At 36.8% G+C, this 15,464-nt stretch overlaps 1 protein-coding gene across 2 annotated transcripts in view; it reads left to right on the top strand.

Moving 5' to 3' along the window:
• The window catches only part of GSK3B (glycogen synthase kinase 3 beta), a 205,123-nt gene that overhangs the window by 91,283 nt on the left and 98,376 nt on the right, over positions 1-15,464 (top strand). For both annotated transcript variants that reach the window (XM_025874826.2, XM_025874830.2), the window contains exon 3: positions 4,720-4,803. In XM_025874826.2, the coding sequence (XP_025730611.1) occupies positions 4,720-4,803 (84 nt within the window). The remainder of the gene's footprint in view (positions 1-4,719; positions 4,804-15,464) is intronic.

Here is a 15,464-nt window from a genome sequence, read left to right as displayed (position 1 = left end):
GGGGGGGGGGAACCGGAGGGGGAGACGAACCATGAGAGACTATGGACTCTGAGAAACAAACTGAGGGTTTTAGAGGGGAGGGGTGTGGGGGGATGGGTTAACCTGGTGATAAGCATTAAAGAGGGCACGTATTGAATGGAGCACTGGGTGTTATACACAAACAATGAATCATGGAACACTACATCAAAAACTAATGATGTAATGTATGGTGATTAACATAATAAAATAAAATTTTTTTAAAAAGCCATTGATCTCCACTGTCCCATCTCCAGTGTCTAGCAGTTTTTCAAGAGTAAATGCTACTTGATTTGTTGTTGCCTTTGCTTGATTTCCAGAGCCTTGAAATGGTTGTTTTCTACAGTATAGTCCTTTTTTTTTTTTAAGCTTTATTTTGAGGGAGGGAGGGAGAGAGCTTGTGCCCACATGTGCAAGCGGGAGTGGGGGAGGGGCAGAGGAAGAGAGAGAAAATCTGAAGCAGACTCCCCACTGAGCAAGGAGCCCAACCCAGAGCTGGATCAGGACCCTGAGACCATGACCTAACTGAGAGTAAGAGACACTTAACCAACTAAGCCACCCAGGCACCCCTACAATGTTGTCCTTGTTATAGGTGTTTTGTGGGGCGACGGATTTACCAATCTCTTTATTCCACGATAGCTGGAAATATTACCTCTATTTAAACTTTCTAACTTCTTACTCCTTCCCCCGTGTCTTCCAGGCCCACTTCAATTCACTCTGGTCAGGCTTTTGTTAACTACTGTTCTACTGAAGCCACTTTTATTAAGAGTCACTGGCATCCTGCATTTATCCTTTCCAATTATCAGTTTTCTGTTTTCATCTTAATCAACCTTTCAGCAGCTTTCGGCATAAATGGTCACTCCCTTTTTCTGAAAACTTTTTTTAATTGGCTTCTAAGATAATACTATCTCCTGTTTTTCGTCTTACTTCATTACTTTGCCACGTGATCCACTCCTCTCGTACCTCTTCAGTCAAATGCTCTTCCCCTGAGCTATACCCCCTCTCTCGTACCTCTGGATATTTATTTATGTATTTTGGTCTAAACTTCTTCCCTGGGTGATACCATTGGGTTCCCTTGCTTTAAGTTCCCTTTATGAAGATGACCCCCTGATGCATATTTCCAGCTTCAACTTCTACCTTGAGCCTCATAGTATTTTCACTTGGACGGCTAGTAAACATTTCAAACTTAATAGATGGAAAACAGAACTCTTGAACCACTTTCCCCATCAAATTTATTCTCTTCAAGAGTTTTTAGAATGATCTTTTAAAAGGGTAAATCAGATTATGTCATTTTCCTGATCAAAACATTGGCTTTCCTTTACATTTAATGTGAAACTCAGTTTCTTACCATGATTAAAAGAGTTTATAGACATACCGCCGGCCTACCTTCTCTGAACTTTTCTTCTCTTCCTTTACTCAATCACATTATTCTTTAGCTATTTCTTGAATATGTCATGTCCACCTCTAGCTGTTCACATTTGGAGGTTCCTATAAACTGCATTGCTGTTCCCCCATACCTTCACATGGTTCTCATCATCATATCATTCAGGTTTGTGTTCAGATCTTACCTCCTTTGTGAGGTGTATTCTGACTTCCCTATCCAAAATACAACTCCTTGTCTATATCATGCTCTATCTCCTTAAGCTATGTGAAAATATATTGCTTCTTCTTCACTGCCCTCCATAGACTGTAAGTTTCATGAAGATAGGAACTTAGTCTTGTTCACTGCCATATCCTTAACATTATGGACGATGCCTGGCATAGAATAGGTGTACAGTATTTGTAGAATAACAGTTTTTTCTATAGAATTAGTTTGTCATTAGTGAATTATTAAAGAATGACTTAGTAACAATGGCTAGGCTTGTGATAGTTGTATGTTTAAGTGCATTCAGGCATTAACTCTGTTTGCCTAATGTTGGCATGATTAATACTTATAAATGTTGCTCTATGAAACTTATATTTTAGACCTTTTAGGAAATTTTAAGATGAGAAAATTTAAGACTTTAAAAAGAATAGAATATGTCAAAAGAGTAAGGGTAGATGAATATTTAGGTCCATGTATTTGCTTCACTTATGCATTCTTTCTGGTAAAAGATAGTATACATAAACTTATACAACTTCTGTTACCTGAGAATTTAATAGTTCTCTTTTATAACTTGGTTAATGAGTCTGGAAAAATGGCTTATTTTTTTTTTAAGATTTTATTTATTTGACAGAGATAACGAGAACAGGAACAGAAGCAGGGGGAGTGGGAGAGGGAGAAGCAGGCCTCCCGCGGAGCAGGGAGCCCGATGTGGGACTCGATCCCAGGAACCTGGGATCATGACCTGAGCCGAAGGCAGACGCTTAACAACTGAGCCACCCAGGCGCCCAAAAATGGCTTATTTTAACATAGTTGACTATGTTGAAAAACAATCTTAATGTCTATATATTGTGACAGCCGTGAGTCTTAGCTTACACTAGCAGTTCTTCCACAAAACTATCCATATAGATGTGAACTGGCAAAGTATAGACATACTTCTAGACTTAGCATCAGTTTAAAATGCAAATAGACACAGTTTTGAAATTGGTAAAGTTTTTTTGTGTTCTCTGTCACAGTTAAAACTCAGAATGTGACTTGAGTTGTTATCTTTATTAAAGGAATAATACTGTACTGTCTGAGTTTTTGTTTATTGCTTCAGCTATAAACATTTTATAACAAGTAATGGGATGAAAGATTGATGTTCTATAAAATAATTTTATTTTTTAAAAAAGATTTATTTATTGAGAGAGAGCATGAGTGGAGGGAAGGGCAGAGGGAGAGGGGGAGAGAGAATCCTTAAGCGGATTCCCCACTGAGTGCGGAGCCTGACGTGGGGCTCCATCCCAGGACCCTGGTATCGTGACCTGAGCTGGTATCAAGAGTCAGCTGCTTAAAAGAGTCAGCTCTTACCAGGTGCCCCTATAAAAGAATTTTAAATATCACTGTACATGAACCCAGCTCTCACAGTCCATTTAAAGGGATAGAGGATAGTCCTTTCGAGTTTTTAATTTCCCTGAGATGACATGCTAGAACAATCATAGAGCCAGTTGGAAGATTCTAGAGGAAGAGAAACAATTTGCATATTTCTGGTACCATCTTCTAAGAACTGGAGCCCACTCTGCTCTAGAATAGTTCTGCTTATGAGGTTCCTCATCTGCTGTGCAATCCCCAGCCCCTCTTTTTTTGGCCCTTTTTTCCTAACCAAAAAGCATTTTTTCCTTCCAGATTCCCAGGTATATAACTTTATGTTTTATAGCCCTTCCAAAATTTTGAAATTTTATATTTCCTGTCCACATAGCTAGTACTTTGTAATGTTTTCTCTGTGTTATGTAATTTGGCCTTTATTTACTGGACTTCTGATAGCCAAGTATATTTTTGGAATTTATCTTCTTTGTTAATATATACTCTTCATTTACTACTGCAAAAACTTACATTGTTAGGAAGTCATTATTTAGTGTTTTCATGAAGAATGAACATAACTTTGAAATTCCCCAAAGGAAAAAGTTATTTGTGTGGTCTGTAAATTTATCAGGACTGCACAGTTTCTAGTATGCCATATTTTAATTTAGCAACTGAGCCCTTCTTATGGGCTCTCAGATTTTTTTTTTTTACACTGTATCTTGGAAGTTAGGAGGGCTTGTAAGAGCTCTTTGCACCCAAATTCATTTGTTGAGTGAGAAGTTTGATTTTTATTATAGTTGCAAAAGATTACATTACTAATAGCTTATTCCAGATATCTCTTAAATACTATACACACTGCTTCTCAAGCTATTAGTGGTGAAATACTAGTTTTAAAAATTTCCAGTTCAGGGGTGCATGGGTGGCTCAGTTGGTTAAGCGACTGCCTTCAGCTCAGGTCATGATCTCAGGGTCCTGGGATCAAGCCCCGCATTGGGCTTCCTGCTGGGCGGGAAGCCTGCTTCTCCCTTTCCCACTCCCCTGCTTGTGTTCCCTCTCTCACTGTCTCTCTCTGGGTCAAATAAATAAAATCTTTAAAAAAAAAATTTCCAGTTCATCAAAGACTGATATTTTTTTAAAATACAATAGAAATCAGTTACTAGAAAAGTGAAATTTAAAAAAATACAAAATATAGGCCCCACTCTTCATTACAAGATTCACAGATATGAAATTATTCTATCAAATTGCTATAAAACATTCTAAGCACTTATTCTCAATTTCTGTATTTTTCTTACTGCAGAGTAGCAGAAAGTAGTAGACTAGTAACATAGACTAGTAACAAATAGGTTGCAGGTCAGCATTGGTCTATAGACCATACTTTTTATTTTGTTTAAATTTTTTTTGTTATTTTTTAATTTTTAATTTTTAAAAATTTTAATTAAAGTATAGCTGACATAATAAAAATTAAGTTCAGGTGTACAATGTAGTGATTGTACAACACTTACGAAATTCTCACCATGATAAGTGTATTACAGTATTATAGACTATATTCCCTATGCTTTACTTTCATCCCCATGACTTACTTATTTTACAGTGGGCAGTTTGTACCTCTTAATCCCCTTTACCTATTTTGCCCAGGCCCCCACCCCCTAGACCATACTTTTTAGTAACATATCTATAGCCTGCTCTTTGTAGTGTTTAATGTTATGAGTTCTTAGAATCTTAGTCAATATGGTGAATAGCATTTATCCTTTAAAAAATATTTTCATGTGTTTCCTTTTCAGAACCGAGAGCTCCAAATCATGAGAAAGCTAGATCACTGTAACATAGTCCGATTGCGTTATTTCTTCTACTCAAGTGGTGAGAAGGTAGGTCTTGCAGAAAGTGTGTACTGAATATTGTGATAGACTTGTTATTCTTCTAAAAATAGTCATCATTCTCCACCCTACCCCCCACCTTAGCACAACTAGCAGAACAGTTTTGCTAATTGAATGGAAGAATTCTAAAACACAGGCCCTAGTGATTCTGAGCTCACGATATAATCATTGAATATCATTAGTTATATCAGAAATTGTTTATGAAATAATAAAGGGAATGAATTTTTAAGAATTTTCTTTTTTCGAATATCCGTCTTTAGTTCTTTATACATACGTATATATATTTTAAACCTTCTATGTTCCTTATGTGCTTCTGGAGCCGCTCCCATGATAGTTCCACCTGTTTATTAGAGGGTGGAAAATTATGTGGAATTTAAGTGGAATTATGTGGAATTTAAGTGGAAGTACTGGAGGGAAATGGGAAACAGGAAGACTTTGGTAGGACCAGAATGAGACTTAAACAGTGGGAGGCAAGTTTAACCTACCTTTGGCGAGGGAAAAAGAAAGGTGTAATATTACAGAGCTTGTTTTAAGTGGTCACTATTTATGATCACATTTAATTTTGTGAAAGCAAAGGATAATTAAAGGAGACTTTGTGCTGTGTATCCCTGGCCCTTTTTGGTCTTTCCATTCAGATGATGACAATAACTGATGTCATTGTGCTCACTGGAGTTTGGAAGCACAGAAAGTTAGTTTCTTCTTTTTTACCTGCTTCTTTCTGCCTGTTCACTGTCCCTTCCCAGATTCAATATTTCCTTACATTTCTGCTTCACTGGTTTGGGGTGAGAGGGCAGGGCAAATAATAAACCACTTAATCTTTTTGGCTAAACAAATACGACTTTGGATAAGACCATTTGATTTTTTTTTTTTTAAAGATTTTATTTACTTATTTGACAGAGAAATAGCACAAGTAGGCAGAGAGGCAGGCAGAGGGAGAGGGAGAAGCAGGCTCCCCGCGGAGCAGGGAGCCTGATGTGGGACTCGATCCCAGGACCCTGGGATCATGACCTGAGCTGAATGAAGGCAGCCGCTTAACTGACTGAGCCACCCAGGCGCCCTGACCATTTGATATTTTGGACTTCAGATTTCTGGTATATACTATCTGAAGTTCCTAGATTCGTAATTCCTCTTGATTTCTAAGCACAGTATTCTTTTTACTTCATATAACTATTTCCCAGTGTACCAGTGCTTAACCATTTTCCATTAAATTTTATTCAGATTATTTCCTTAGAAGTTTTTTTTCATGTCATCCTATAATATGGGAAGATACCTATGTATTAAGCCACAATTGTGATATACCTCCTATAGATATATAAATGTTAAATATTTGTATGTGTTTGTGTCAGTCATAGTTTTAGCAACCATAATTAGCAAATTGGCTCCTTAGTGACTCTTGTTTCTCAGGTATTTGTATTTGGGACTGTAAGCCCTTGTAAGTATTTGAGCTCTTTTGTTTCGAAAGCCAGTTATGAGGTTCATGCCTACTTTTTTTTTTTTTAACCTAGCAAACAGCCTGTTATGTCTTTAACGTATCCGTTTTGACATGTCTTTACTTTTTCCTGTCCCTTCCCAAATAAAATTATGGAACATCTGTTACATTCACAGCACTCTTATAATGGAATTTTGCATCCTCATGACTTTTTGTTATTAGATGCTAGACATTATAATACCCCAGGGAGAAAGTAAAGGTCAGAATTATTTGTTCCATGAACCAATAGATTACATGGAGATTGGTTTGCAGAGGCCTCCTTTCAAAGCCCTTAAACATTTTCTCATGATTACTTTATTTATATAGCTTTCCCTCTACAGCAGACACTGTTTTTAGCACTTTACAAATATTAACTCATTTAGTGCTTACAAAGATGAAGAACAGAAAAGGAAGAATCAAACTTTTGAATATAAGGCTCTATTTGTGGCAGCATCAAAAGGTTTACCTATCTGGTTTTGGTCTGGTGAAAGCCTTGATCACAGTCTGCCCTCACCCTCACTTAATCCTGCCTTGGGAGTGACACTGGACTGTTATCTGTGTACCCCAGAGGGTGGATTTTCCTCCCTGCTGCTGTTCAGAGCTGCTTATTATCATAAATGGTCTTACAGATAAAGAGCAATTGAGAAGTCATTAAGGGAGGTTAACCAGAAGGACACCGAACCCCTATTATAAAAAAGAAATGTGCTTTCTAATGTTTTATTTATCTCAGAACTTTCTCTTGAGCTTTATAAATTTCTGAAATGAAAAAAATAAAGATTCCTCTTAATTTTGGATAGCTTCATTTAAAAAAAATAGAAAGAAAAGTTGTGATATATTGCTGAAAGTAATGATCCTTCCTTAACAAAAAAGGAAGGTTTTCTGAAGATATGCAGAAATACTGCATATGGGAGGGTCAGGACCTCCCATAGTCTTCTAGCCACCAAAAAGATGATTTCTTCTTGCCCTACTCATGATCTCCACTTCCATTCTTCTGAATTGTTCTGAGAGGGCTAACATCACTCAAGAGACCAGGTAGTAAATTAATACGTCCCATATGAGAAGATGGGTTCTGCTCTCGGGTTGAGAGCTCAGGTTTGTAAGTATCAGTTCTAACTCTTAAGAGTAGGTTACTGAGAATGAACTTAGAACTACCTTTTAGAAAAGGATCTAAATATCATAGGAAATTCTTACAAATCTTTAAAGATGATTTCTCTCTGAATATGACAGTCCTCTATTAGGTAGGCATTTTTCTAACAGAAGCATTATGCCCTGCCTATGTGTATATATTAGAAGAGTTTGGGGGAGTAGTTCCAGATGCCTTTGGGACATGCAAATAGAATGCCCATTAGATAGATACATGTATGATTTCATAGGTGGTAGTGGTGGCTGACAGCGGGGGGTGGGGTGCTAAGCAGAGAAAGCATATTGACAAGGTTGTTATGTAGCCATGTGGTAGAGCTCTTCGGAGTTCTGGGAAGAGAGAGAAGGGGATGTTTGAGACCAGGAGGGTAAAGAGCCAGCAGCTTGCCAAGTATTGCCTTCTGGTCCTAGAATATGAGAACCATCTTCATTTGGGAAACTGCAAGGAAGCCAGTGCCTTTGGGTGGGATCCAGGTTTTGTCTAGGGCAAAGCAGTAAAAACAACAAAAACAAAACAAAAAAACCTCTGTGAAGAGACTGGGATTCAAAACCCCATGAAGAGTTTCTTTTCCAGGTGTTAGAGAGCTTAGGGGAACATCTGGACAGGAGATCAGTGGTCAGAACATGAGCCTAAAGGAGATGTGAGGAGGCGGCGATTAGGGGGATGGTTTTAGAAATTGTTGAGGATGAGAAAGAGAAGAATTCAGTGTTTCAGGATTATAAGGGTGAAAGACTTGGTTGATGTATATGGAAATATTTCATAACTCTCTTTTATTGTTGTCCTCATTTCTCCCTCTGCCATTTTCCCAGTCTCTTTTATGCCTTTTGTCGCTGTCTACTTTACAGGTTTCTGCTTCTTTCACTCTGTGCTCTAGGTTTCTATCTTTTGGTCTCTGAGGTTCTGTCCCTCTCTTTTGGTCTGTGTCACCCCCTCAGATTTCTTTTCCCTCTTCAACTCTGATATCTGTCTGTCTATCTCATTTCCTTCCTATATGGATTTTAACCTCATTCTCTTGGTTTTCTCTACTCCTCTTTTGTTGGGTTTCTACCCATCTTTCTTTGAATATCTGATCCTTCTGAGTCTTTGTATGGATTCTCATCTGTCCTGAGCCTTCTTCATTCTCTTTCTTGGTGTTTCTCTTTTTGAGCCTCTATTACTTTTTGGAAGATTTTAAAGAAAAATTTTTCACTCACCATCCTGACTTTTGACTTCTACATTATCTATGTATCTGTTTATCTATCTATCTTATTTCATTTGTACATGTTTTACCTATTTGTGTGAATAATTATTTATGACCTTACAAACTTTGAAGATCTCATAAAACTTTCCATGTTGCCTCATAGTATACAAATACTATGTTATTGGCTATATAATATTCCACTGAGTTATTGAACTGCATAATACTCCCTAACTATTCCCCCATTGTGATTTTTAATTTTAAAATTATAGCTAAGCTACCCCAGGGCTTCATCATAATTTTTGTCCATAAGCACTCTTCAGTTCTGGGTGAAGTTAGAGTAGGATTACTGGAATATTTGGCAAATATTTCCACTGACCACAGTTTGACTGAAATGTTACATCTGTTTTGGTGAACTTGTCTTTATTTTGCTCCACTCTGCCATTTTAAAGACTGTTTTCTTTAGGGATTGTAAATAATCAGCTTTTAGCATATAACTGGGGAAAGGACTAAAGAGAGTAACTAAAAGAAGGGGGAATTAAGTCAGGACAGAGACCAGAGGTGTGACCTAATTAGTCTTAGTCATAGTCTTCTGGTTGGAATTATTAGTGTTTGCTATAGTAACTAGAGCATCATGTAGTCAATTAGTATACTTTAGATTACCCAGTAGGTTTTAGTAACTCTGATTTAGTTCAGAAAAAGTGGCACTTTCTCCTTGACCAGACAAAAATGGGGATTTTTGAATGTTTTGAAAGTCAGGCTTATAATACTTTTGTGAATTCTGAGTTTGTGTTTTTTTTCAATATCAGTATTTGGCAATGGAAGCTCCTTTGCCCCTAAATAAAATTTTATGAAGAACCCTATTCTATAAATAAAACATAAAAAGTAAAGTTGCTTTGGTTGAAACTAGGGTATGGGACCAGCTGACATTGTCTTTCCTGAGTTGTACCTCACCTCTGTAGAACCCTAGGATTCTGAAGGATAGACATAGTATGCAAACCACATTGTGTCTTTATAGGAGCTTCAAATTTTATTTAAATTAATTTTTTTAAAGAAAAATTTCTGTAAGTAACCATACATGTGAAAATATTTTACCTGTGTTCATCATAGATTGATTACTTAAATAATAAAGAAATAGCCTTCCTTAAAAAAAAAAAATCTCTCCCTCTACTTATGTGAGAGTCAGTTTAAATAGCAAGGATGGCAAATTGATTTCATTCCTCATACCAACTTTGTTCTATTGATAGTAACTGTGTAGAGGGCTGTGTGCAGGAGAAGATTCTACCACTGCTTCTGGGATCAGAGAGAAGAATGCTGTGCTTGATTATGCGTTTGTCACTAGCCCTGGAGAGGGAAGGGTAGGGATGAATCTCTTCTGAAAATTAAAGAGCTCTGGCTTTGTAGCTGGGTTTACATCCCAGTTCTGCCACTTGATAGCAGTATGACTAGGCAAGATATTTACCTTAGTAAGCCTTTTTCCCCTTCTCATCTGTACAGTAGGGATTTTGTAAGAAAAAAGTGTAATAATGTTCAAGTGCTTTATTGCAGCACTTGGCATATTATTAACACTTAATAAACATTTAACTTACTACTTTACAAATTATTGTTTAATAGCAAGTATATATTGCATTTGCTGTGCATCAGATGTTGCACTCAGCACTTTACATGTACTTTATAAATCACTTAAACCTTATAGCTACCCAGTGAAGAATCAGTACTGTTATTATCCCCCATTTTATAGAAGAAGAAACTGAGGCACTTGCAGTTAAGTAAGTTACCTGAGAGTCATACAGCTACTGAGTGGCAAAATTAGGAGTCCGCTCTAGGCAGTCTTTCTCCAGGGTCTGTATAGAATGCTGTACTATTTAGCATAGAATGTCTATTTGTGCAGGAGCAGTGTATTAGAAATGTAACATTTAAAAATATCTCAGTAATTATTGCTAAACAAGGAGAGCTTGTACAGTGTCTACTTTTGAGAATTTTTAGAGAAGAATAAATAGCCTTTTGTTTTAGGACAATAATAGTAGTAGTAGTGATGATAATAGCCAAAACTTGTGTGATGCTTAGTATACACCAGGCATTAATCTAAACACCTAAACTCTTCTGTTTTTTTGGAAGAGTTTGTGAAGAATTGTTAATTCTTTACAAGTTTGTTAGAATTTACCGTTGAAACCATCTGGTCCTGGACTTTACTTTTTGGGAAGTTTTTGATTACTGATTGATTCATTCTCTACTTCTTATATAGGTTTGTTGAGATTTTGTATTTTGTCTTGAGTTAGTTTAATATTTGGTGTGTTTCCTTGAATTTATTGATTTCATCTAGGATATCTAATTTGTTGGCACACATTCATTCATAGTATTCTGCTATGGTCCTTTTTATTTCTGTAAGGTCAGTAGTAATACCCTCATTTTCAGTTCTGATGTTAGTTTTTTGTGTCTTTTTGTCAATCTAGCTAAAGGTTTATCAGTTTTTTTGAGCTTTTCAAAGAATCAACTTTTGATTTTCTTGAATTTTTTGGTCTCTATTTATTTCTGGTCTGTTTTCCTTCCTTTAGCTAGCTTTAGGTTTAGTTTCCTCTTCTCTTCCAGTTCTTCAGGATGTAAAGTTAGGTTATTGACTTGAAATCTTCTTTCTTAATGTAGGCAAGCTGTAGATCGCCCACTGAGTGCAGTGAAGATAGCACTCAGGGTGGTATGTTGGATTTTTGTTTTCATGTATCTCGAGTGTATTCTAGTGTTTCTTTTTTCAGAGCCTGTTGTGTAATTTTCTCTCTGTCCTGTTGGTTGTTTAGAGTGATGGTTATTTTCCACACATTTGTAATTTTTTTTTCCTTCTGTTACTGATTTCTGGTTTCATTCTGTTATTGTTGGAGAAGATACTTCATATGATTTCATTCATTTTAAATTTATTGAGATTTGTTTTGTTGCCTAATATATGGCCTATTCTGGATAATATCCTATGTGTACTTGAGAATAATGTGTAATCTTCTGTTTAGGGATGTAAAGAGATAGATAGATAGATATCCTTTTGGTTTATGATGTTCAGATCTTTTATTTCTGTATTGCTCTTTTATCTAGATGTGCTGTCCATTAATGAAAGTGGTGTATTAAAGTCTCCAACTATTGTAGAATTTTTTTCTTCCTTCAATTCTATCAGTTTTTGCTTTATATATTTGAGATTCTGTTGTTGGTACATTATGTGTGTATAATAGTTATATCTAATTGATGAATTGACCTTTTTATCAAAATATAATATCTTGGATGCCTTTTATTTTCTTTTTCTTGCCACTGCCCTGGCTAGAACCTCCAGGACAAGGTTGAGAAGAGATGAAAGCAAACATCCTTACTTGTTCTTGATTTTAGAGGGGAAAAAGTATTTAGTCGTTCTTTTTAAGTATGATGTTAGCTGTGGGTTTTTTGTAGATGTCATTTGTCAGGTTTAAGGTACTTTTATTCATAGTTTATTTAGCATTTCATGAAATGTTGAATTTTGTCAAATGCTCTTTATCTTTCCATCTGTTGAAATGATCGTGTGTTTTTTGTCCTTTATTCTATTACTAAGGTGATTTACGTTAATTTTTTGAATTCTGAAACCTTCTTGGCATTTCTGAAATTAATCCCATTTGGTCATGGTGTATAATCATTTTATACATTGCTGAACAGTAGTTTTTTAGAGGAATTTTGCATCTATATTCACAATGGATATTGATTAGTAGTCTCTTGTGTGTCCAAACCTGCCCCCCACCCCATGATGGTTTTGGTATCAGGGTAATACTGGCTTCATAGAATGAATTGGGAAGTGTTTTCCTCTTCTATTTTTTTTTGTGAAGGTTTTTGTGAAGAACTGGTATTAATTCTTCCTTGAAAGTTTGGTAGTTTTCTCCAATGAAGCCATCTATAGACCTGGGCACTTTCTGTGGGAAGTTTTAAAATTACTAATTCAGTTTCTTTACTTGTAATAGGTGTATTTAGATTTTCTGTGTTTTCTTTTGTCCATTTTGGTATTTTGTTCATTTTATCTAAGTTAACTTACACAAAGTTTTTCATACTTTTCCCTTAATTTTTTTTTTATTTCTGTAAGGTCAGTTGTGATGTCCCCTCTTTCATTCCTGATTTTCATAATGAGTCTTTTTTTTTTTAATCCCATGGTCAGTCTAACCAAAGGTTTGTCAGTTTTCTTGATTTTTTTTTTTTAACAAATCAACTTTTGGTTTCATTGATTTTTTTTTTTTCAATTGCTTTTCTATTCTGTAATTCACTTATTTCTGTTCTGTTCTCTTTATCATTTCCTTCCTGCAGCTCACTGTGGGTTTATTTTGCCCCTTCTTGTTTCTTAAGTTAAGATTCTTGATTTGAGATCTTCTTTTTTAATGTCACTTATTGGTCAAAGGTTGTGCTTTAAGTTCCCTTATCCAGTTACATTTTTATCCTTTACCATTGGATGTCTGAGTAGCCTGGGTGCCGCATCTCAGTTCAAGGAGTCTGTATTTGCCACAGATCGAACCAGGTATTAGTAGTTTAGAATTTCCCCCCTGATTGCTCCTGAGACGGTATAGCCTTGTGCATTCACGTTCTTTCTGACTGCCAGGGATGAATGTGATTTTATTTCCTGGAAGTTGCTCTTGGGTCAGAGTAGCTTATTGTTCAGTCAGGGTTTGATTTGAGGTTGTTTGTAAATCCCTTGTACCCGTAATGCTTTTACTGTGTGTTGATGTACTTTGTGCAGCTTGGGGAATGCTTCAAATCTCCCCCACATCCTGCACAGCATAGCACCTGTGCATATCCTTAATGACCTCCAGAGATGACTGTTGCTAAGTAGGCTCTTTTTGGCTATCTCTTTTCTTGTTTCTCTTCAACTTCTGGTGCCTGGCCTGTTTGCTTGTGTCAGGGACCTGCCCAGCCTCCACAAGGATCTCCATTGTTTTTAGACAATGCCCACAGGCATGGCGTTTTCCCTACTGTGTCACAAATAATATCGGTCTCTGTAGGCAAAGCTAGCCTCTCTTTCCCTCTGGACAGAATCCCTGTTCTACTGCGCTAGAACCCAGTATGAAGACTCACTTTTTCCAGAGTAACACATTTTATGAGTGGGCAGTGGAGGATGGGCAGTGTTAGCCCCTGTTCTTCACACCTTGCCACTCCCAGCATGAGTGCTCTGCCCTAAGAGCAAGTTAAAAGTGAGAGTCTCAGGTCCCCAGCCTGCTATGCCTGGAGTACAGCTTCTGACTTACTTTTGGGGCCTGGGTGAGGAAAGGGAGACACAGTCCTCTTGGCTCTGCCCAGCTGGAATAGATCTTTTGCATCTTGGGACATAGCCTCTCCCTCCTGGGCTGAAACCATAGCCCCAGACTAGAGCTGAGAGGAGAGGAAGCTACCCATCTTACTGACCATACCTGTCTGGAATAAGTACAGAATAGAGCTTCCCAGACATGGAAGTAGGGTATCAGGGGAAGGGAGCAGATCTTCACTAAAATGCCACAGACTCTTGGTGTTCTTATTGAAATTTATTTCTTCATTTGCTGTATGCCCTTAGAAAAATTACCAGATACTTCAAATGATTGTTTTTTAATCATTTTACCAGTTAAATTTTTGTTCTGCTGAGGAGATCTGTGCTCTCTACTCTGCCATCCCAGAAGTCCTGCTCCCCACTTCCTTTCTACATTTTGTGGACTGCTTAGTGAGGTTGTTATGCTGGGTAGAAAAGATGAATAAAATAGAGACTTCCAGCTATAGTGGGTACATATTGTATTTTAGAGGGATAGACTGAAAAGTAATAATTGAACATATGCTGATTGTCTTCCATTTTGTTTACTTCATTAGTAAATAAATTTTAAGTAAGCACAATAAATTAGTACCATTGTACTAATACATTATTAAACATATACCAAAATAGATACTTAAAAACATCAAATAAATATACCCGATATATGGTAATTTTTATCAGATTCATATTCTTAGAGATATTCTTTTGATTACTATAGAGATTATTAATGTCTTAAATCATGAATAAAAACACTAAATTTTTTGTCAAATCTTATGATTCATAAAGTGCTTTTTTCTATGCATACTATGCATTTTTTTCATTTAGTCATTTTGATGCTACAAGGTAGGTAATAGTACTAAAAGTCTAGTGTAATTAAAGAATTTGTTCAAGGTTGCATAGTTAGTAACCAACCATAGGAGCCATTTCAAAAGTAGACTCTTCATCTGTAAAGTCTGTATTCTTCCAATCACCTACTCTCTGAATTCTTGAAGTTCACTTCATTTCAGTTTACTGGCACTGTATAGTGTTTTAGGTACAAGACAAAGTATAAGGTCTGTCTAAATGAGTTTGAAAAAGACAAGAAAAGTACACTGTAGAATGACACGTGGAGTAACAATTATTTGGACTATGAACAGAAGTACTATAAAGAAAAGGAATAAATTATCCAGAAGGGCCAGCAAAGGAATTACATAGAAGTGATACTTATTCAGGGTTTGAGGGAGGAGCTCTTTAGATAAATAAATAGGTGTGTGTCAAGTTAGAAGTATAAGATACTCAGGGGCACCTGGGTGGCTCAGTCAGTTAAGTGTCTGCCTTCAACTCAGGTCATGATCTCGGGGTCCTAGGATCAAGCCCCACTTCGAGCTCCCTGCCCGGCGGGGAGTCTGCTTCTCCCTCTCCCTCTGCTCCTCCCACACACCCTCCACCCCCAGCTGTGCTCTCTCTCTCTCAAATATTTAAAAAAAATAGATGTACAGGATGTTTGAAAGGCTTGGTGAGGTTAAATAACATAGTCTGTGTAGAAGAAATACAAGTATTTTTGAAATTTCTGGTACATAAAATATAGGAGTATGGGGATAGTAGTGGGAGGTGAGGCTGTGGA

The sequence above is a fragment of the Callorhinus ursinus genome, unplaced genomic scaffold (genome assembly GCF_003265705.2).
Source record: "Callorhinus ursinus isolate GAN/ISIS: 27379988/994484 unplaced genomic scaffold, GSC_fseal_2.0 scaffold1, whole genome shotgun sequence".
NCBI lineage: Eukaryota > Metazoa > Chordata > Mammalia > Carnivora > Otariidae > Callorhinus > Callorhinus ursinus.
This window is presented reverse-complemented; position numbering and strand designations above follow the sequence as displayed.